The sequence below is a fragment of the Erithacus rubecula genome (assembly GCF_903797595.1).
Source record: "Erithacus rubecula genome assembly, chromosome: 2".
In the NCBI taxonomy this organism is placed as follows: domain Eukaryota; kingdom Metazoa; phylum Chordata; class Aves; order Passeriformes; family Muscicapidae; genus Erithacus; species Erithacus rubecula.
Window position 1 is genome coordinate 31,386,195 of NC_136685.1, and position 22,230 is coordinate 31,408,424.

A 22,230-nucleotide genomic window follows, 5' to 3' on the forward strand; every position below is an offset into this window, starting at 1 on the left:
TTCCCCATTTTGTGCCATCAAAAATGGCCTAAAGCAATTGAAGTGCTTCTGTGGGGCCTCTCCAAACCAAGAACATTGCTAAAACCTGGATAGAAGATAAAATTGACATTTGATTGAGATCCCATTGGAAAGAAGCACACCTTCAGTGTACAGTCTAGAGCTGTACAAAGTTCAAGTTCAAGCTTCTAATCTTGACATTCATAAATATTACGAACCAAGAATGTTTGAAGCCAAGTAATCCCACTCTGTTAAGGATCAAAGAGAGAGAGCAGTGGAGCAGACATAAATTGTGGTGACAGAAAAAGATCTCAAGAAAACCTGTCATGGATAGGCACTGACTACTCTTACACTAACCTGACTTCCATCTTAATTAGACTGAACTTGAGTATACTTTGGTGTCTCATCTTGCACACAGCACTAGGAGTGCAGTCAAATGCAAAAACCAGTGTTATGCAGGAAAAAAAAAACATACATACAAAACCTTGTGAACCTCTAGACTTATTTGCTGCATGTGTGTTAAGGGAGGTAAATGAAAGAACTGCCCATAGAAATTATCCTAAAAAAGAAACTGAACTAATTCTGCATCATCTAAGTCCATTTACAAGCTGCTGTAACTAACAGTAACTCCAGTGTGGTCCCACACAGGCACAAGCACATCCAGTATAATAGAGAAGAGCAGGGAAAGTTTAGTTTGCACTGTTACAGAAACCAAACAACCTCTACTGTGACCTACTGGATAACTCAACCAAGGTCCCCTTGGTAAAAGGCAGTAAACTGACTTCACCATAACTGTCCTGAAGCAGAAAAAGAAATTCACGATTTTGTGGCAAAATAGAGTCTATTCCATTGTGATTTCTGCATGTTCTAAGGCAAATTTGCTCCAGATTTGAACCTGAATTTGAATTCAGCATATGAGTCTTTATGAGCCTCGCAGTGCTTTATGACTTACTATTTAACATAAGCTACCACACATGAACAAAAGAGTTTGGTTATTTAAATAACTTTTAAAGGCGTTTCACATTCAAATTCTGTTCTTAGTAGTATTTGAAAATTTTAAAACCACAGACAAAATACAAACAGTATCATTTTACTCATAACAATTACATTAAAACTCGTGTGAATTACAATAGTGGCACAGTGGTATTGTAAACTTTAGAAGCAGAAATTGCCTTGTTACAAGGAACAACTGAAACTTGAACACCTTCCTCCTATCAGTCTCTACCATCAAGAAAAGACACTTGCTGGAAGTGCTGCATCCATTGCCTCAACATCATTGAGTAACAACCCTGAATAACAAGGAGAGAGCAGGAAACTAGAACATCTGTGTATAAAGTTATGAGCTTTCAGCATATCAACAACAAATATGTATTTGCAGTCCCATTCATTTTTATGTTAATTCAGTGACTTGAAAATGCTACAAACACATATCCTATAAGGAATATAGGTCTGAAAATTATTTGACTGGAAGTTTGGTATAATGCAGCTTATGGACAAAGCAAACAAGTTTAAAAGAATATGTGAAAAAGACAGGCATGGCAGTAACACTGCAGAATTCATTTCAGGAGTTTCAGTTTTAGCCTGCCAAGATGATTGGATTTAATCCCTTCTTTCAACTATGCTTTCATGTCAGCATTAAATTCTTTTGTACCTGTCATGCTTTATTATTTAGTTGAATAGCACAAGAAAACAATTTAGACAAAATGATGACTAAGGTGTGATGGCTACAATTTTACTAAACCATGTCTCAAAGAGAGGCTGAAATAATTTTATGATTACAGATTTTATGCTAGGAGCTCTGGGAAACGGGTCAAAATGCAGATCATCATCAGATTTAACATTTTTTCCTGGCAAAATTACAGAACAGACCAGACAGTTCTGCAATGCTGTGATTTTAACTGCTCAGTTCATTTGCTTACTTCTGGAAACAAATTTTGCAAATCTATGATCAGAGGTCTTCCAGGAAGACAACTCCTGATCCACACAAGCAGTCACAGCAGCATGAACTTAGCATCAGCCTTATTCTCTACAGCTATCCTTGAAGAATAATTACCAAACTGCCAAGTAATCCCAGTTAGCTACTGCTACACAGCTGATCCACAGCAGTGTTGCTATTCATTTCCTCTGTCCAGAAAATCCAACAAAGGAAAAATGCAGCAACACTGAAATTTATTACAAGTGACACACTCAGAACATTGCAAACCAAATATTAGAAGTCTGCATCCTTTTATTTTTCTTTAAAGATATAGTTCATTTTTATTCTTAAAGATAACTTACAGACAAGATACTTTTCCTCAATACAGACAACAGACATCTTAATTTCTAAATACTACAAACATACTGAAAGTGTAAACAAACAGCTCAATTTCCAACAACATACATTCTGATACCCTTTAGGATTATTAAGATTAAAAAAAAAGTATCAGTTACTGGTATTAAATCTACAGATTTTATTTTCTCCAATATTTAGACTAACATAAATCTAAGAAGAACTTGAATACTGCAAAAATAAATTCGCTCTATAGACTCATTTAGAGCCAATTATTCTCAATCAGAAACTACCTATTTATAGAAATACTCACCTCAAAGGCAAACTCTTTAAAAGTCTGTGCAAAGCATTCACTCTCAACAGACATCAAGAATATGCAACACCATTTTCATTATGGCATCCTCAAGCCTCAGTAAGAATTGCCATGCTCACCTCTTTGAAAATGAAGAAGTTGAGCAGGACCATCCCAAAGTTGTAAACGACCAACAGGAAGCGTAACTGGAAGGGCTCTCTCGTCTTCATCCATTTGGGGCCCAGCCAGACAGTGAGGAGATAAATAGTGCTTATAGTCAGTGTTGGGAATGGAGACTGCATCAAGGGCCAGTCATCAACACGTTTGTCTGGGGGAGTGAAGCAAACAGGAGAAGTCAACAAGGGTTGAATAAAATATATTCCATCATCACTTAAAGCATTGGATTTGTTAAGTATTATTTTCTCCTGGAACAGCTGCATCAGATAGTAGAAACACAATGCAATCATTCTTTCTAGGAAGGTTAAAGAAAATAGTTTTTTAAAAAAACTCACTATATCACATTACCACACATAGAGATTCATTATGTCATTCAAGCTCTGTTGTCTGGTTCTACAATCCAAAACAATAAAGAAAACAGAATCACACGAGCCCAAACAAATCAACCCACTAATTCCCCCAAATGGATTTTGCTTATGATGAATAGTGACTGCAGTGGCAGTATAATCAAATATTCAACCACTGCAAATGAAACATATACAAATTTGGCAAAATACTGATAAAACCAGTAGCTTTTATTAGTTTAAAATTAGGCACTAGAAAGTCTCCTATCAATTTTATACAGGTTGTATGATGATAACCTTTGCTATTTGATGTAGGTCAGTCTCATGCTTCAGAAAGAATAATAACAGTGTTACCAGAAAACAATCAAATAAAAGAGTTCTAAAGGGATGGTTCTAGCCAGCCTGTGCTGCCATATGGGAAACAAAGGTTTTATTTACAGTCTCCATCAGTCACTCAAAGGATCCAGTTACATTACATATATTTTAGAGCTGAGAGTATGCCACACATATTTCAGAGCTGAGAATATGCCATATTAAATTCTGGATCAGTATGAAAAAAGCAATCTTAGCCTGATGAACCAGTGACATCTAGGATTAGAAGACAGTTCTGCTAGAGGAGGAAAGTGAGACTGCAGTGACCCCTCCTTACTTAGTGCCTGCATTGTCCCATGTGTTACATGTTCCCCCCAGTCCTGAAGGTTAACATCAAGTTGTAGCAAGAGATAAAAGGTAACTACTTCATAACTATCAGAACTTCAGATACTGCACAGCTCTATGATACTAACTGAATTATTTTCCAGATGCTCAGGCCAGTTACATTTCATATGGGAATCACATCACACGGCTCCGTGGGAAGCTCAGACATCTAAAACACCTGCCTTCAGTCAAGTGTGGCAAACTCACAAATGCAGCTGCCTAAAGGTTTACCTAGAGGACAAGTTTCTTACAGACAACTGTAAGCCAAACACCATGAAAAATCCCTATGCCATAAATTAATTCCCAATTCTAGGCACACAACCAGCAAGTTAGAAAATACTTCTTATCAAGAAAATTAGGGAAGAACAGTGCTGTCATTACTTCTCCTACACTTCATTCTCATTTCCTATGTTTTACTTAAGGCCATAAATTAGAACCTAATTTTAGGGACAAATTTAATGAGGCCCTTTAATAAACAAGTACTGTGATCTAGGGAAGGAAAGCATGCAGAACACAGATTCTTCTTATTTCCACATGATTTAACAATAATTGAGCTTCACATTCCAAGATGCTAGGAGGCCTAAAAAGCAGTGGAAAAGAAGAAGCCTAACTGCTTCCATTATGCCTGTTAATACTAGAAGAGGAAATGCAAACTAATTCATGGAAACTTCAAGAAAGGACACAGATGCTCCCAGAATGATGGGATTCAGTGTGGCCACAGCCATCAAAAGAAGCCAAGGGCAAGATAGATAGGGCAAGGACTACAGGGAGGAGTGTCAAAAAATCAGATAGATCAGCTGTAGAAATACAGGCAATAAAAGAGGACCTGAAAAGAATGAGAGAAACAGATACCACTTAACTTTTTGGCAAGCTTCTGAAACCACACAGAATACCACCTACCAAAGCTGCAATCACTTACTGCAATGCAATTATTACTCTTACATCCTTTGCTCTTTAGCTCCTTCTTGCCTTTAACAATTGCTCTACCAATCTGAATTTAAAAACAAAATATTAAAAAAAAAACTAAGGAAAAAAAAAGAAAGAGAGCCTCATAATCTATCTGGTACCAAGTAAAAGGCAGGGACTTATCATGAAACAAGGTGTCAGTTAAGAGACAGCTCTGGGAATAGTCAGAGTGACATGCTTTAATCAAATCCAAATCTCCCTTCACTTTAGTGTACAAAGAGTTAAAAGCAGGTGAGGCAAGAGCACAGTTGCTTTCCCAGGTTTCCTGCAATAAGAAATATAAAGAGGAAAAAGAGGAAAAGACCATAAGAGAATCTGTCTTCTATTTTCTAATAGTGTTTCATGGTAATCTTACACTCTAAAGTGGCAATACAAAGAAATGTGAAAGAGGAAAATTTGAATTTTAGCCAGCATGTGAATGTTATCACCCAGTGCTGAAAATAGGAAATCATGACCTATTCCAGATTTCCTTCTGTGTCAGGAGACAAAGATTTCTAGACTTCTAGATGGAAGAATGAGGATTCACTAGAGGGTGAAAGACAAAGTGACAACTTATATTAAAACCCAGCTGCAAGTAGGCTTTGCCTCACACTTCATCAGCACTGTAAACAATTCTTCCACTTTGTTTCCACAAATACTATAAATTGAAGAACTTCACTAGAGAAAACCAAGAGATATATTTCATTAACTCTGACAAGTACATAAGGGCACCTGAGAAGCTGCCATTACTCTTCCAAACCATGGTGTCAGCCTCTTACTTTCCCTCTGCAAAGGGTTTTTGGACAGTGAGCCATCACATCTCAGAGAAGTCTTGAAGTATTTACAAGAAAAACACATATTACTGGTACAAATCTTGTAACACACTGCCCAAGGAATCTAGCATTGCCATTTTGGGGCAGGACCTCTCCTAGGACAAGTAACTACACTTCAAACACAAAATACTTGTATGAGAGGGAACATGGTAGGCAATTCAGTTCTGGAGTACATCCTGGCCAGAACAGTAGAAGAGTCTATTCTACAGTGCTAACTGTGCACACACCTTATGTTTTATTTCGGGGCATCTAGTAGTTCCTGCAAACTGTGGCATCAGAAAACATGATACTATTAATCCCAGAACTTTTTCATCACTCCTGGATAATGCAAAGTAACTTGTTGCACCATAACTCAATTCCATGTATCATTCCTATACACAGAAGGTGTTACAAACCCCATTTCATTTCAGTTTACCTGGCAAACCTGCTTGTCCATGTTCTACACAGAAAACTCTGTAAAATGCAGACCCTTGTTCCAAACTTCTTTTCAGATGCTCTCTTCCAAACCAGGATAAATTCACTATCTTAAGTCATCTGCTCAAGTGACAAACATTCCAAGCTACTCCAACACCTTCCTCCCTCCTGTCCCCCAATCTGTTCTAGCAAAACCAGCATCATTTTGTGTCCTACTTACTAGCTGGTGCTGATGACCACAAAAGATTTCTGCAAATGACAGAGAACTGTGATAGCTTAAGGGGACATACGAGTGCATTAAATCCTGCAGTATTTCACACGGAATAGTGACATTTTTACCTCAAAGACAAAATAAGCTTGAAATAAAAAGGCCAGCTCCCTGAATTAAAAAAATCCCTCCAACTGCTGTGAAGCAAAAAGACCAATGCCTTTACCTGATTAGAATTGACAGAGATTGACTGAATCTTTCAGGGGATTAATGCGTTTGTCTTTCAAATCCCAAGACCCAGATTCTAATTCCATCACAAATAAAATGTCTGCTGGGATGGCACAGCCTGTAGTACAGTGCTCTTCTGGTAAGGTGAGAAAAGTTTTAGAACAAACACTTAGGGTTGCACTTTATAATAAAAATGAATCCAGCCTAGACTAAGGTATCTGCTAACATGTTCCTGATAGAAAATTACCGTTATATAAGGAAACAGGAGGAAATATGTATATACACAAGGCTTTTCTGTCATTTTGTGTATATACATTCTAAAGTTTCACCTTGCAAAGACAAAAACCAGAACTTACATCTGTATATTTATATGCGTGAATATATATTGTATTAAGTATATATATAATTATTTATATATATATATATATAAAAAACTGAAATTGCCCTGAGGTACCTTTGCAGGATGTAATTCTTTTTGTGGGGAAATTAACAATAAATACACACATAAACCCCTTTGATTTTTTTCCTTCAAAGCAAGAAGAGCAGGACCAATGAAATGGTCTGAATATCCTGCCTGGCAATGCCCAAAGAGGACATAATTAGCCCATACTGAAATATGGATGTCAAGTGAAGATAAATTTCAATAATTATGGTTGCAGTGTTGGAGTTCTAGCATTAAAAACCCCAAGAAACTTTTGAGAAGCATACTGTAATTGTTTTCATATGTAAGCATTTTTGTTAAACATGGTTCAGCACTTCCTTTCTGATAGAGAGGATTTTAGATGGCTGAATTTCCTGCATTTTACTTAGCCTATCACCAATTTTTGTCTTTCCTTTAGAAGTACAAACTTTAAAAATAAACAAACAAATGCATAATACAATCACTTTGACATTCACCTAGAGAAATCCTGAAACAGTCCAATGGTGATTACCACTGCTTTTAAAATTACTTTTAGAAAAAGTATCACATTACTAAAGTACATTATTTTAGCAATTCCCTTCATTAATGTTGGGTTCAAAATAACTACTTAGAAAAATCTTTATGTTTAGTTTAACAACATATGTATTCCTTAGCTATAAGGTCACTACTCACTAATTTATCTGGAGAGACTTTCAAAGTTATTAATAGCTATTGATACTATTCTCAGCGCAAAGACACTTACAGTGCCAATCCAGCACATCCATCTGTCCGATTACATTTCTAAAGAGACTGCAGAAAGGATGGTGAGCATTTAAAAGTGGTTCTGTGACAGCTCTCTGCAGGTCACCTTTATTTTAGCAAAAGTACTCTCAAAGCCAACCTCAAGTTTAACAAATATTTCTTTAAACAAGTCAATTTTTATCTCTGCTATATAAGGAAAGCAAAGCAGTATTACCTAATTGGAGTACTGTTCCATGAAGCACAGTGTTTTAATTATCTAAGAATTCCCCACATCTTGTTAGTTCTACTACCACTGTAACTGAAATAATTACAAAATGAAAGCACATATCATATTAAAAAACATGTAAGAAACATAGCTTCACACATCTTAAAATGTTCACAAAGCTTTCACACTAGATTCCTTCAGTGATTTTAGTGCTTTAGTGCTCCCCTCCCTCCCCTTTTTCTCTCTGGCTATAGATAAATATACAATATACTTCTCTACAGCATTTTTATAAGAAATACTGGTTCAGACATGTAAATATTTACAAGTGAATACAAGATTCACTTTGGCTACACAACCACTGCAGACTGGACCCATTGAAAGTAAACTTAAATAAGCATCTACCTGATTAGACCCTATGGTCTTAAACTAAATTGAGTAATGCATCAGAATAATTTAAAAGTAGATTTGCTGTTAGCAGTTTGTAGAAATTCCAAGAAAAAAGCTCAGTCTTTGACTAACAACTCAAAACAACAGCTAAAGCTATAAAATTAGCCTTTAAAACAGTACATGACTACATGGACTGCACAGCTGGAGACAGAAGATTGATAATGAAGCAGCATTGCAGAGTGAAAATTGAGAGGTCACACATTTTTGATTGTGTATATAGGATCAAAAATCTACAGAATTTAAAAATTTCTATTAATTAATTTTACTTTAATAGAGCTGTTCTTATGACACCAAATAAATTTTTCTTTTAGGTCGTCATTGCTTGAATTAACTTGCCAGCTTTGCTATTCATTACTCATTACACAAATTGCACTCTTAATGCTGAATTCATGGAATTACAGAATCATTAAAGTTGGAAAAGACCTTCATCGAGTCCATCCTATGACTGAACATCTCCATGTCAATTAAACCACAGCACCTAAGTGCCATGTCCAGTCATTTCTTGAACACCTCCAGGGATGGTGACTCCACCACTTCCTGGGACAGCCAATTCCAATGTCTAACCACCCTTCCAGTGAAGAAAGTTTTCCTGATGTCCAACCTGAACCTCCCCCTGTACAGCTTGAGGCCATTTCTGCTTTGTCCTGTTGCTAATAATCTCAGTTTATAAAGTGTTTTTGTTTTTTAATGAAAAATCCTGTAATAGCAGATTGAAGCTACTGCATGAACTAAAATGCTAACCCTATAGCCTCATCCATGTTTCAGGCAAAAGATTCAGGGTATCTTAGGAGGGATTGTGCAGACAGATTGCTGCAGGGAAGCAAAATGATTGGGATAGAAAAGAATGGCCAGCTTATGCTTCTTTCTTATCTATCATACTTGGCAATGTCTGCAGTCTTCTGGCACTGTGGGTATTTCTAAGGATTGCCAGGGACAAAGATGCCTGTACCTAACTCAGAAAGAATCTAGTATCATCTACAAAGCAAGGCTGTGAAGCTTCCATTTACATATGTAAGCTAAGAAACCTTTCTTAGAAGAATTTTCCATTTTAATAGAGAATATGTCATTTCAGAGGCAGCAAGTCCAGTAGAACATATGGCAGCCTGCTGTAAAATGTTAACTGGACCCACTGCATAACATTGTTTCCTACAGCCAAAGAAATTAGGAATAAACTTTAACTAGTTCACTATAATTATCTTACCTAGATCCATCATTTGTTTGGGTCAAGAATAAGAGATATCCAGATTTTAGGGAAAGCATTGTAATTTTAACAAGCCATAAAACTAAGGTGCAAGAATAAGAGTATTCAGCCTCAAGCACAATGAATAATGAGAGCACATATCCTGAAAATCAAAACAATGAAACCCACATATTCTAAATTTGCTGTACAAAATCCAGTTGTGGTCAGACATGACAGATGCCTGCCCCAAAACCAAGGACTACAAGGCAAGACTAACAGGTACCACACATAGCCAGCTGTGGCATTGTTTTGAATTTCAGGGCTTTGTCATTGATTGCTTAGTCTTCTTTAAGGTGCATCCAGCAACATAAAATCAAAATGCCACACAGCTAAGAGCAACATATCCTGCAGCTAATGAATACCTGTGTAACGTGTTTCATAAACTCCCATTAAAGTAACAGGAAGGCCTAATCCCAATTTGCTGTTAAAAGGTCAGATGTATTTTAACTGGCCTTCCTGTTATTCTGACCATCACTCAGTCATTAATACCATATTGTCTTTGTGCCTACATACAACACTTACATGATACACATGTTTCAAGGGAAGGATAATAATGGAATTACTATGAAGTTCAGGACACATGACAATTTACCATCAATTCTCAGGATTTTCAAGTCCAAAGAGATTACCTTGCTCAAATTATATTTATCTCCTCCATTGATTATGATGATTTGTTGGGACAGTACAAATGCTCTGCTTCAAGGAATAATAAAAACATAATCCTCATTGAAGCTTACAAGAGATTTGAAGATACAAGCCCTCAAGGCGTGAAGCATTCTTCTGGCTGCCAAATCTTTGCACAAATGCATGATGCATTCCCAGTGCAGTGATATCTGCATGCTTTTTCTTAAATATTATAAGTTATGGAGTACAAAGATGAAAACAAACAAAACCCCCAACCCTACTACACAATGTAATTTTATAAAATTGTTGCAGACTTTATGATCCAGTCTATGTCTCTGTATTTCTAAAGCAATAAAAGTACTGCACAAAACACTTCACAAAGTTTTCTTCTACTGAAACTTTTATTCAGACTTTTGTGGTTTTTGCCAAAACTATTTTTCAGATCTCAGACTGGACATATCATTGCTTCACACAAAAGCACTGGGGTTTGGCACTACGAAAATAGTTGCTGGGCTATCAATAAGTAGTAATAAAAACACAGGATTTATGCACATTCAATGTTGCAATAACAGATTAGCCTATTGGCCCACCCAGAGTTTTATAATGCTGAAGGGGATGATCTTAGGATATGATGATTTCTCCATAATCAGAATTGTTACTGGATTTCCTCAGTTTAAATGTAAGTTCATAGAAAAACATGAAAGATTATTAACATCAGGTCAATAATAATTCTGTAAGGTCTTATCCACTGCAGAGTCCAGTGTTACATACACAGGACAATAAATTCAGCACTGATATGTGTCTTGCTAATGTGCTAGCACACTGGAAGGACAGTGGTGCTTAACTACATAGCAGATGTAACCAACTTGCACTGCTGCTCCTGTAACACATTTATTTGGGGTTGCAGATGAACATTTAGAAAGTTTTAAATGCAGTGCTTAAGCATGTGTGAAAATCAGCAATGTCAAATGATATATACCCAAGAATAATACCAGAAAGCTGCTGGAGAAAATTTGCAAGAAGCTGCACAGAAAGCTGTCTGATAAACTACCTGTTTTTCCTGCTTGCATTATCACAAGGATGCTCCTCATCACTTCAGTTTTACAGAAGGATGAATGAGATGAGAATTTTGTTTTGATTAAAAACTACAAAAGGAGTTACTGAAATGCATTAGCTCTTCAAAGTTCAGAGGCAGAAATAAATTTACAGCTGTGAGATACATTAGGTCTTCTGTTAGTTTAACACAAATACATCAGTCAAAGCCTCCAAAGAAAAACAAAATACTAAAACATTTAGAACTTAATTCCTCAACATCTCTTTAACATCAACAAAAATGACAAAACAGGGATGAGGAACCAAATGCCAAAAAAAAAAACCAACCAAAAAAACCCCAAAAAACAAAAAACTAATTTTGAAATGCTAATTTTCAAAATATGAAGTAAATGACAAAATGTTCTTAACCCAAAAATGATGAAAAGGATGATCAGTCTCTGAATTTTTCATTCACTAAGTACATAGTAGCAAAATCATCAGTTTGGAAGCTACACAATATCCATGTCCAAACAACTGCTACAACCAAGTCTTTCCACTTCTACACTTGCATTACCTTCCAGGGTAACACATGGCCCCCCAGCTTCTCTAATGGTTTCTGCATTGAAGTTTCAGTCTTGGTAAAAACTTCAGGGATCACTGAAATGGAGATTGGACAGAGCAGAAAAAAACCCTGATCTAATTATCAAAGCATTTTGAGGTACTCTGTATATGAGTATTTCTATTGGGCACATCTGTTCCTGGCAAACACTAAATATTAAACTGTAGAAAATATGATTATGAAGTCTCCTATTTACAGCCTAGCTAGTCAATTTAACTATTAACTATTTTCTTATTTTATTTATGCTGCCTCAAATAATTTAAAAATAAGGTGTTAAAATGATATTCTAAGAATAGAAGGACATAAAAATCACATTAGAGGGAAGATTCATTGGCTCAACAGAAAAAGTGAAAGACATGGGTTATAAATTCACTTCTTCCAGCAATATTCCAGGAAAAAGCAATTTTTCTTGAGAAGGAATCAAGGAAATAATATCTATAAGCAGACCAAAAAAAAAAAAAAAAAAAAAAAGAAAAGAAAAAAGAAGAACACCATAATCAAGCATGTGAGCTAAGTGTAACATATGCAAGAGCTGGAAGAAGAACATTCTTTAGATACTGCAGAAAAAGATAAGAGGAATAGGAAAATATGAGGGAAAGAAACCAAGCAGAACCAAGAGTTCATGATTATGCTGAAACCAAGAGTGAAACTGGTTTGACCCTACTGGAGGTCAGGTACCCACCAAAGCTGCTGTCACTCCCCTCTCAGCTGGACCAGGTAGAGAAAATAGAAAAAAAGGCTCATGAGTAAAGGACAGGGAGAGGTCACAAACCATTTACTGTCATGGACAAAACTGACGTGACTTGGGGAAATTACTTGAATTTATTACCAATCAAAATATGAGTTGTATAATGAGAAGTAGAACAAACCTGAAAAGCACCTTTTTCCCCAACTCTCCCTCCCTCCCAAACTTAACTTTACTCCTGATTCTCTACCTTCTCCCTGCCAATGGCAATGAGAGATGGGGAATAAGGATTACAGTCAGTTGTTTCTGATGTTCACATGCTGTTTCTGACGCTGCTTCTTCCTTAGGAAAAGGAGTCTTTCCCCTGCTCCAGCATGGGGTCACTCCCACAGGAGACAGTCCTCCATGAAATTCTCCAGCCTGAGTCCTCCTCATAGTCTGCAACTGATCAGTTGCAGAACTGAACTGATCAGTTCACAAACTGATCCAGTGTGGGATCCTTCCTGCCATGAGCATGCTTCCCATAGGGTCACAGCCTTCTTATGGCATCCACCTGCTCTGGTGTGAGGCTCCTCCACAGGCTGAAGATGGATCTCTGCAGCCCTATGCACCTCCACAGGCATCAGGGGCACAGGTACATCACCATGGTCTTTCCCAAAGGCTGCAGGGGAGTCTCTACTCCAGCATCTGGAACATCTCTTGCCTTCCTTCCCTGACCTCCATGTCTGCAGAGTGGTTTGTCTCACACATTCTCACTCCCCTCTTCTCTGGCTGCAATTATTTCTGTGCCATTTTTCTTTTCCTCTTCTTAAATATATTATTGTAGAATCATAGAATGGTCTGGCTTGGAAAGGGACATTAAAGATCATCCACTTCAAACAACTCTGTCATGAATAGGGACATCTCCCACTAGACTGGGTTGTTTAGAGCCCCATGCAATCTGGTTTTAAACATTCCCAGGGACAGAGCATCCACAGCTTTTCTGGGCAACCTGTTCCAGCATCTCACCATCCCCAGAGTAAAGAATTTTTTCCTACAATTTCCAGTCTAAACCTCCACTCTTTCCATTTGAAGCCATTCCCTCTATCTTTTCACTACATACCCTTGTAAAAAATCTCTTTCCATTTTTCTTGTAGGCTCCTTTTAGACACTGGAAGGACACAATTAGGTCACCCCAAAACCTTCTCTTCCAGGCTGAACAATTCCAATTCTCCTAGCCTTTCCTCATAGGAGAGGTGCTCCATCTGTCTAACCAACTTGGTGGCCCTGCTCTAGATTTGCTCCAATAGGTCATTGTCCTTCTTGTGCTGGGGACCCCAGAGGTGGAAGCTGTACTCAAGGCAGAGTCTCACAAGAGTGGAGTAGAGGGACAGACTCACCTGCCTCAATCTGCTGGCCATGCTGCTTTTAATGATGTGATTGTTGTCACAGAGATTTTACTACTGCTGTTGATTGGCTCAGCCTTGGCCAGCAGTGGGCCCATCCTGGAATGGGTTGGCATTGGCTCTGCTGAACATGGGGGAAGCTCCTAGCATAGCCCCACTAGTACCAAAACCTTGCCATGCAAACACAATGGAAGGGAAGAAACCCATGGAACAGGCAGACACAATGCCACAGAGAACGTGAACACTCCAGGACAGGAGTTAGAGATCAAACCACTGAAATTATTCAAATACCGAAAGAAAGAAGTGGAGTTGTGGGCACATAAGCAAAACAAAACCAAGAGCAATTGATGCCCACAGGCATGTCACTATCTTGCATCAAATGTAAGCCAAACTGAGGTAGCTTATTCTCCCTCTCCTTCCATGACAGAAAAGTAATCTAGCTCATGCTTATCTTAAGATCCAAGCACACACAAAGGGAGTTAACACAAACCACGTTGCACTCTCTTCATCTCTAGGCTTGCCTTGCAGCTACTTATTGCTTTGCCTACAAGCTAGGGTGCAGTACTCAAAACCCAACAGAGCTAACACCTAAGTATTGCCAAGCCTGAATTTTAGAGCTGCCTTCATTTACATCCTTAAAATTCCACAAGACTTTGAAGTTCATACACTTAGCACTCGAGTTTGACAACACTGAGCATAGTTGTACCCACTCGTCACCAAACAAGATCCAGTAACTGTGTTCAGCATCTACATCCTCCTAAATGAGGTGACAGTCAGACATTCCCACTCAAAGAGTTCCTTATGAAGTGCAGTGGTAGCTCCAACTTGGTTTCCAAATACAGCCTGAGAAAGAGAAGCTTTGTCACATATTTACTAGTCAGAGAGAAGTCCTACCTTATGGATCAGATCCATCCTTAAAATTACACTGTCACAGCTTCCGTGCTCCAGGAACACTCCACCCATACCAACACCCTTTAAAAGCCAAAGTTGTCATTCTTTTAATGGTTGATTCTTTTTAGATAAATGAACTCTCATTTAGATCCAGTTTTCCAAGCCATTCAGGCCTTTTTTGTCAACTCCACTTGCCTTACCTCAAAAAATTCTTCAGTACACACAACGGTCTCCTCCCTTAGCCTTGCATCCTAGCAAATTCTTCCTCTCAAAGTCCTCTCCATTAAGTGTTGGGAGTATTTTCATTCATTCACCTTTTATCTAAGTGCTCTCCTAATCCATTTGGATCAAGTAACTCCAAAAACCTGTCTAGACTGGCAGAGGAAAGAGTGGAGTCTTGCCTCACCCACTACTCATCACTCCTGATCTACAAGACCTTAAAAGGAACTACATCCTATGTTCCCTAAGCTTCCTCTACAGCCTTTGACACTCTTCCCTGACAGGACAGCATAGCATAGCTGCCCTGAATACAACCTCTTCTGGTTGTTCAGATCTATAACCACAGCCCTGTGGCAACCTGCCTCTTCACCCTGAGCACAGCATCAGTGCAGGGTGACAACCACCAACACTCCTGGTCAAGGTACTCCAAGCAGAGACAGCTACCTATGAACAAAAGTTCATAACCAGTGGAGTCTCCAGGATGACTACACCTGCTTCATGCCAAGGATATGTCAACTGCTCAATAGTTCTTCACCTCTGGTTGCAGTATTGGGTTCCAGGACCAGATACTGATTTGCATCTCATGACACCTCAGCTGAAAAAACATGATTTGCTAAGAGCTCCCCAATAGCAAATTTACCACATGCTGAATTCTAAACATCTAGTCATTTGGCCTTCTGCAGTAGGTTTTAATGTCATGCAATCAGCCTGGTTAAATTCTGTATACAGTTGTTTCCAGATCTTTTCCCATGGATTCCTCTAAGAGGATTCATAACAACTTATTTCCTTCAAAGATTAAGACATGCTACCTATACAGTTTTCAAACACTCAGTTATGTTCTTGTCATTTTGTCTACACACTTCCTTTTCCTTCTGGAATATGCTGAATGTTCAAACAGAAGCTTGTATATTCTTGCTGGTGCTCTTTGAAGGTCTTTTTCTGTTTCATTTATTTGCTGGAACTGAGATTTGCATATCATCCCTAAAACTTCTTCTCCTTCATTTTAGGAAAGAGAAGTCTTCCACTCCTAACTCAGCTTCTCATCTATAGAGTTCATTTTGCTTGATGCTATTCCCTCACGACCAAAGTCTTGAAGCTCAGTGACCCACGATCTCAAAGTAGATATTTCCCCTTCACTAATGTATTTTTCTGGATGATGTTTCCATTTCAAAAAATGCTTAGTATCTGTTTAGTTCAGATTATGTTTTTTGAGTTGCACAATCTGATAAAATTTCCTGATGATGAAATGAGAGGCAGAATTTCCCTCAAACACCCAGCAAATTGCCTTCAACACCAAGCATTATTTTTTTTCTTCACTAATAAATCTCCTCCCTTCACTAAGTGGCAATTAAATGTCAAATGAATCAAGTAAACTGGGATGCTCCTATTGCTCAGTTTAGTTGACAGCAGTCTCATATGATCCAGGCATTAACATTCTTTACTTCCATAATTAGTTTCTCCAAGTACTGCTTCTGCCACAGGTTTTTTCTTTGTGTTTCTGCCACAAGACAGCCAGCCCAGTTAGACAGCTTTCCCATTTCCAGTGTGTTCCTCCCTGTCTAATCCTTGTGTTTTACCCAGTCATGGCCACAGTCTGAAAAAACTGTTGCCTTGAGAAGAAAATTATATCTGCAAGACAAATATTGTGCCAAATTGCCAAACTGGATGCTCAGCCAGCCCTCTGAAAGTTTAGGAACATGTTCTGCTTTGTTTCTGTGAAATAAACTTCATGAACCTTAATCTCACCTTTCATTCTCTTTCGCCATTATCATCCTCTGAGGCACTTTCACTGGGATTCTACTTGCCTCCAGCTTTGGCACAAATCCTCAGCTACAAGGGACTACTTGCATTCAGAGCATTCTGCTAAGCACCCCAGTGAACTTTCCTCAAGCACAAACACTCAGGATCCTTTGGTCATATTTGGATTCTGCATGGGGGAAGGTACAAGGGAAGAAGAAATGTGTTATGTGCTGGTTCTGTTCCCTGCACTGAAAAAGAACCTGAACTTCCTGGGCAATTTTAAATCAGTTCCAAGATCTCCTACCAAAAGTGTTCATGGTAATCTGTGTTCTCAAGGAAACTGCTCCACTGGTTCACTTTTTAGGTAAGCAGCTCTAAGTTTCCCTTCTCCATCCTCACTGCCTTACACTTCTGACCCAACTGATAAAGGCTACAATTGATGTTGCTCCTGAGCAAGATGTTACATTAAAGTGAAAGTTTGCATCTCTCTCCTTTCCTACTGATGGAAAAAGTCTGTAATCTTATTAACTGCAACAGCTGTAAATAGTTGCTGTTCCAAAGCAGTCCCACGTGGCCTGGGATGGCCCTGCCTCCTTTATACTCTTGAGCACCAAGAACAATCAATCATTCTCACCCAAAGTCAGTAAAGCCTTCTATTCCTTGGGTCAGTACATTCCAATTAAATTACTCCTCTAAAAAAATCTTTTTGTACAATATTTCACAAATCTTCTTTTCATGCCACAGTCTCCTATTCCCCCTCCCCAAATGACAATGGTCTCTTCACCCACGTTTTGAGATTTCCACATTCTTCTTTCCTGGATTGTGTCCTGAGTTATTCATCTTAATAGTTCCCCTGGACTCAGCCTGGAACCTCCCTTTAAGTCACTTGCTCAGTCATCTAATCATACCCTTAATCCTTCCTGGCAAATCCAACCCCAACCAGCTACTCGAGCTGAGAGAAAGAAGGAAGCCCTGCCCTAGCAATTACATGGAACTGGTCCCATGCCCTTACAGAAATAAGGGCATGGAATTCCTAGATCATATTTCCTGATAGTAACTGTTCCTCCGACCACCTTTTTTTTTCTCCTCTTGATCACTGTTAAGAACATGTTCTTGACCCTTCTATCTCTTCTTGAAGTCTATGGCTTCCTAAATTACATCCTTCAGCTTTCTAGGGGAATATATGGTTACAATGGATTTTGGGCTTTCGTTAAAGGGGTCTGAAAAGTAGTCAAGGGAGGAGAGGAAAGAGTAGTTTTTTCAACAAAGGAACAAGCAAAAGCATTGAGCTAACACTGAAAATGTAGTTGATAATATACATGGGGAAAAAGTCACAGAACACTGCTATTATTCCCAAATGCAAGACTCAAACAACCAAAACCACAAACAAATCAGCTTTAGACAGCATGCTTAATCACAAAAGAAATTATAACATCAATTCAAAATCCATTTAGGCTCATAATATACTTGGTCTTTTGGGGTTTTTTTGGTCTCAGAAAAGGTCAGTTGCTTTTTAAATAGCACAAATCAGGGGAGGAAAATGATCAAGTCTTTAACGTGCAAAAAAGCAGCACAAGACTCAGTGGGATGTTCTGGCACAGTTCTACACAAGTCTCATCACAGGAATACAAGGCAGCAGGAGAAAGCCCTTGCTAGCAGGACAATCCTGCTGGATACAGAGATCAGGGCTAAAGACACACAGGTGTTCAACAAAAAATGGAAGTGGGAACCAGAGAGAATAAGTGTAGGAGTAGTAGTGGGAATAAAATTTCTTCACATTTTGTTGTGTAATTTTGCTGTGTAGTAGTGTTTCAGTATGATTTATTGTGTAATGCTATTGCATAGCATCATTTGTTGAGCAACTTTGCTGCGTGGTATAGTTTTTTATTTAATGATATTGAACATTAGGCAATGGTCTTGCATGCCATAATTTGTGTTTTTTGTTGAGCAACATCACTGTCATAGCTCTTAACACAGGTGAATTGCATGAATTCGTAACAGTGCTGAATTCACAATTTTAACACATCATAGAATGGTTTGGGTTCAAAGGGACCTTAAAGATCACCCACTTCCAACTACCCTGCCATGGCCAGAGACACCTTCCACTAGAATTTCAGAGCCCCATCCAAACCAACCTTGAACAATTCCAGGGATGAGGCATCTACAAGTTCTCTAGGCAGCCTGTTCCTGTGCCTCATCACCCTTGCAGGAGAGAACTTTTCCCTAATATCTAATCTAAACCTACTCTCTTTCAGTCTGAAACCATTACCTTGTCCTATCACCACATGCCCTGGTAAAAAGTCCCTCTCCTGCTCTCTTGTCACACCCCCTTTAGGTACTGGAAGGAAGCATCCTTCCTATGTTCACTCAGAGATGGCAAATTGAGACAACTATTTTTGTCTAAATGGAGACAATTAAATTGGAGACAAAGAAACACTCAGAAAAGCGGCAAACTGAGCAGGTATTTTAACTTAGGGCATTACAAATTATTTCACTGAACAGCCACACAGCATGGATAACACTTTCTTATCTTGAGCTACATTGGAACCACAATGTGACATATTACATGTTTCACCCATCCCTACATGACTGTAAAACTACAGGAGAATCTTTTTTCACATACTACTGTGTATAAATAAGAACCGTAATGTGGTTTTCATGTGACTTAGGCTCTACCCAAAATAGCCTTGCAGGAACCTGCTGCAATCTAAAATCTGAACAAGAAACTCTCCACAAAATAGGACTGATTACTTCATTACGATGGAATCCTACTTTAACAGCGATGCTACTGAACTTAAAGCAAAAATTTAAAATTTTCCATTAGTAAATCAGTAAGGCTTACACATATTTTGAGGGCAATAACAATGTCATCCTACTACTGCTTAATATCCTCTGAAGAAGCGGAAGGAAAAAAGTTTGCTCTATGCATATTATCACTGTCAGTTAGTTATTGTTGCATTCTTTATATTTACTTGCTTTTCTTTTTTTTTTTTTGTTTTTCCCCTCTCTCATAATTTTTTGCTTACAATGGACAGGGTCTATTGACAGACATAACATGTTTGAAGTTCAGGACATATATCAGAACTTGAAGCATTTTTTTCGAAGAATCCTTAAGTAATCCTTAAGGTTATCAACTTTGTACCCACATCTATTTTTATGTCCATCTGAAAATGCTATTGACTGACTAGAATAGCATCTCTTTCATTCGTTACCTGGCAGGCTGTGAACAATTGTACGTTGCAAGAGTCAGAAAAAGAGCAAACACTGGTAGATTACAATGCAGTGCTGCTGCAAGCATTTTTATTTGCTCTCATAGTCAGGCAGTTTTTAAAAACAGAAGAGAAAACTATGCATGCAGGCTCAATTTTTAAAATATTGCAAAACACAGAAGTTTTGGGAAGGCAAATTGTGAAAAAAGTGAGCTCCTTCCATCTATAACATGAGATTAATTTATTATCTGACAGATGGCAGAAGGGAGGGGGGCGGAAAAGCAAAGACTGCTGATGCAGTGAGCTTCCCGTCTGTAATGAAGGCCCCACTTTCCCACTTATCACACTGCCACGAAATACATCCCCAGTTGCATGCACTCCAGTTTCTCTCTGTGTGTTTCAAAACAGCTAAACCTCATCGCTGCGTGGACAACGAAAAATAGAAGAAAACATCCAGAGGTGTAAGTGATTCCTTCTGTCAGCTGCCCGTGGCTACTCACAATAGCAACTGTGAAAGCTGCGACTCCTTTCATTTGGCACACGGGACAGAGCCATTCACGCTGAGCAATAACGCTCCCAGAGCTACCGGCCACTGCAGCAAGGCACCACCTCATCTGCCGTCCCAGCACTGAAAGCTGCTTTTGCACATTTCTCCGTACACATTCCAAAACCTTTACTCTTCCTTCAGCATCTGCCACACTGCAGCCGTGGAGTGCCAATACAGGAGTGGAGCATATTGAAAACGGAAAACAGAACTGACCCAAACGCATTTAATATAAAATGAAAAGCTGCTGCACTGGCGGAAACAACCATCTCCTCATTTCTTTTGCTGAACTCCACGCGATGCCGGCGCGGGGCTCCCACCTGCCGCAGAAGCCAAGGACCGCCTGAGCTCCGGCACGATTTACCGGAGGGCCTCGCTTACCTCCGACATCAGATGCCCGTATGAGCAGCCCACGGCACGCCGCGGCGGCAGAGCACCGGAGGAACCACGGCCCCGGGAAGCGGATTTCGCTCCGTCCACCCGCGGGCGCTCGGGGACGCGCTCACCTTGCCGCGGACCGATGCCCCGCGCACCCCGAGCCGCTACCCGGGATTATGGCAGATAAACAAACCCGGCCGAGCGCGGCCGGAGGGGCGCGGAGGGCAGGCGGGAGCGGGGGTCCGGCCCGCCGCGGCCCCATCCCGGGATCCGGAGCGTCTCCCGGGAGACGGAGCCATTTTGAGCCGCTGCGCATCAGGGCAGCGGGCGGGGGGCGCCGGGCACGGCCACGGCGGGGCCGCGGCGGCTCTGGCGCGTTACCTCGGATGCTCCAGGTCCAGCGGTAGAACTCGAGGGTGTCGTTCACCACGCTGGACACCAGGCCCATGGCGCTGGGGGGCTCGGCGGCGGCGGCACCCATGGTGAGCAGCAGCAGCAGCGGCGGAGCCGGCAGACCTATCTCGGCGCGTGCGTCCGTGCCTCTGCGCCGGGGCTGCTGCTGCTGCTGCCCCTTCTACAGCCGGGGATGTGATTTAAATCTCTATCTCTCCGTATCTCCCCTCCAGACTCCGCCTCGCTCCCGTCACCGGCTCCCGTGCCCCGCGGGCAGGGCGGAGGGCGCGGAGGCGGGGGGCGGCGCGGCGGGGCCGCGCTCCGCAGCTGCTCGGCGCTCGGAGCTCGGTGCGCAGCGCCCGGCGCGGTGCGGGCGGTGCGGGCGGTGCGGGGTCACGTGGCGCCGTGCCGCTGCCCCCGGCGCTGCCCGCGTTCCCGCCGCTCGGCCCGGCCGCGCAGGCGCCCGCGGCCCCGGCAGGTGCGGGGACCCCGCTCCTCCTCCCTCGGGGCGGCGAGGAGGCGCTTGTTCTCTCCGTTCGGCTTTTTATGTTCAAATAGGATTTATTTTATTTTTGGAAAGGTGGCGGGGGGGAATGAGTATTTCAGCCAGCTCCTGTTTCCTTCCTTTCTTTCCTCTTTGTAGCAGTTTGGATTTTTCTTCTCCCTTCCTCTCCTGCTACCCCTTGACAGACACGGCGAGGGTCCGGCGTGAGCGGTGCTGCCGTTACCTCCGTCTGTGCCTATCGAGGTTCTTCTGCTGCTCCCAGGAGCCTCCGCTAAGATCCCTTCTCCTCTCAGTACGGATAACACCAGCAACCGCAACGGGACCTCGCTGCCTCCCTGCCCCAACCCCTGGTGGCACCTCCCCGCCCAGCCTTCTCCAGGCGCCCTTCGCACACCTCCCCTTATCTCCTGCACCAAGGCCTTTCTGGTGGCCCCATGGAGCAGAGGGATTCAGCTGCCCGGAGTATTGCTGGGTGCTGCAGGAGAAGCATCCATTCTGCACCCTGTGTTTCGGTCCCAGCAAACCCTCCATCCCAGCTGCTCCTCACAC

At 40.6% G+C, this 22,230-nt stretch overlaps 1 protein-coding gene across 1 annotated transcript in view; it reads right to left on the reverse strand.

The window, feature by feature from the left end:
* The window catches only part of ELOVL4 (ELOVL fatty acid elongase 4), a 32,526-nt gene extending 10,980 nt beyond the window's left edge, over positions 1-21,546 (reverse strand). Inside the window, exons 1-2 of the mRNA XM_079330130.1 lie at positions 21,165-21,546; positions 2,699-2,886 (exon numbers count right to left, since the gene is read on the reverse strand). Coding sequence (XP_079186256.1) covers positions 2,699-2,886; positions 21,165-21,264 — 288 coding nt within the window. The 5' untranslated portion in view covers positions 21,265-21,546. The remainder of the gene's footprint in view (positions 1-2,698; positions 2,887-21,164) is intronic.
* Between the last annotated feature and the right edge of the window lie 684 nt (positions 21,547-22,230).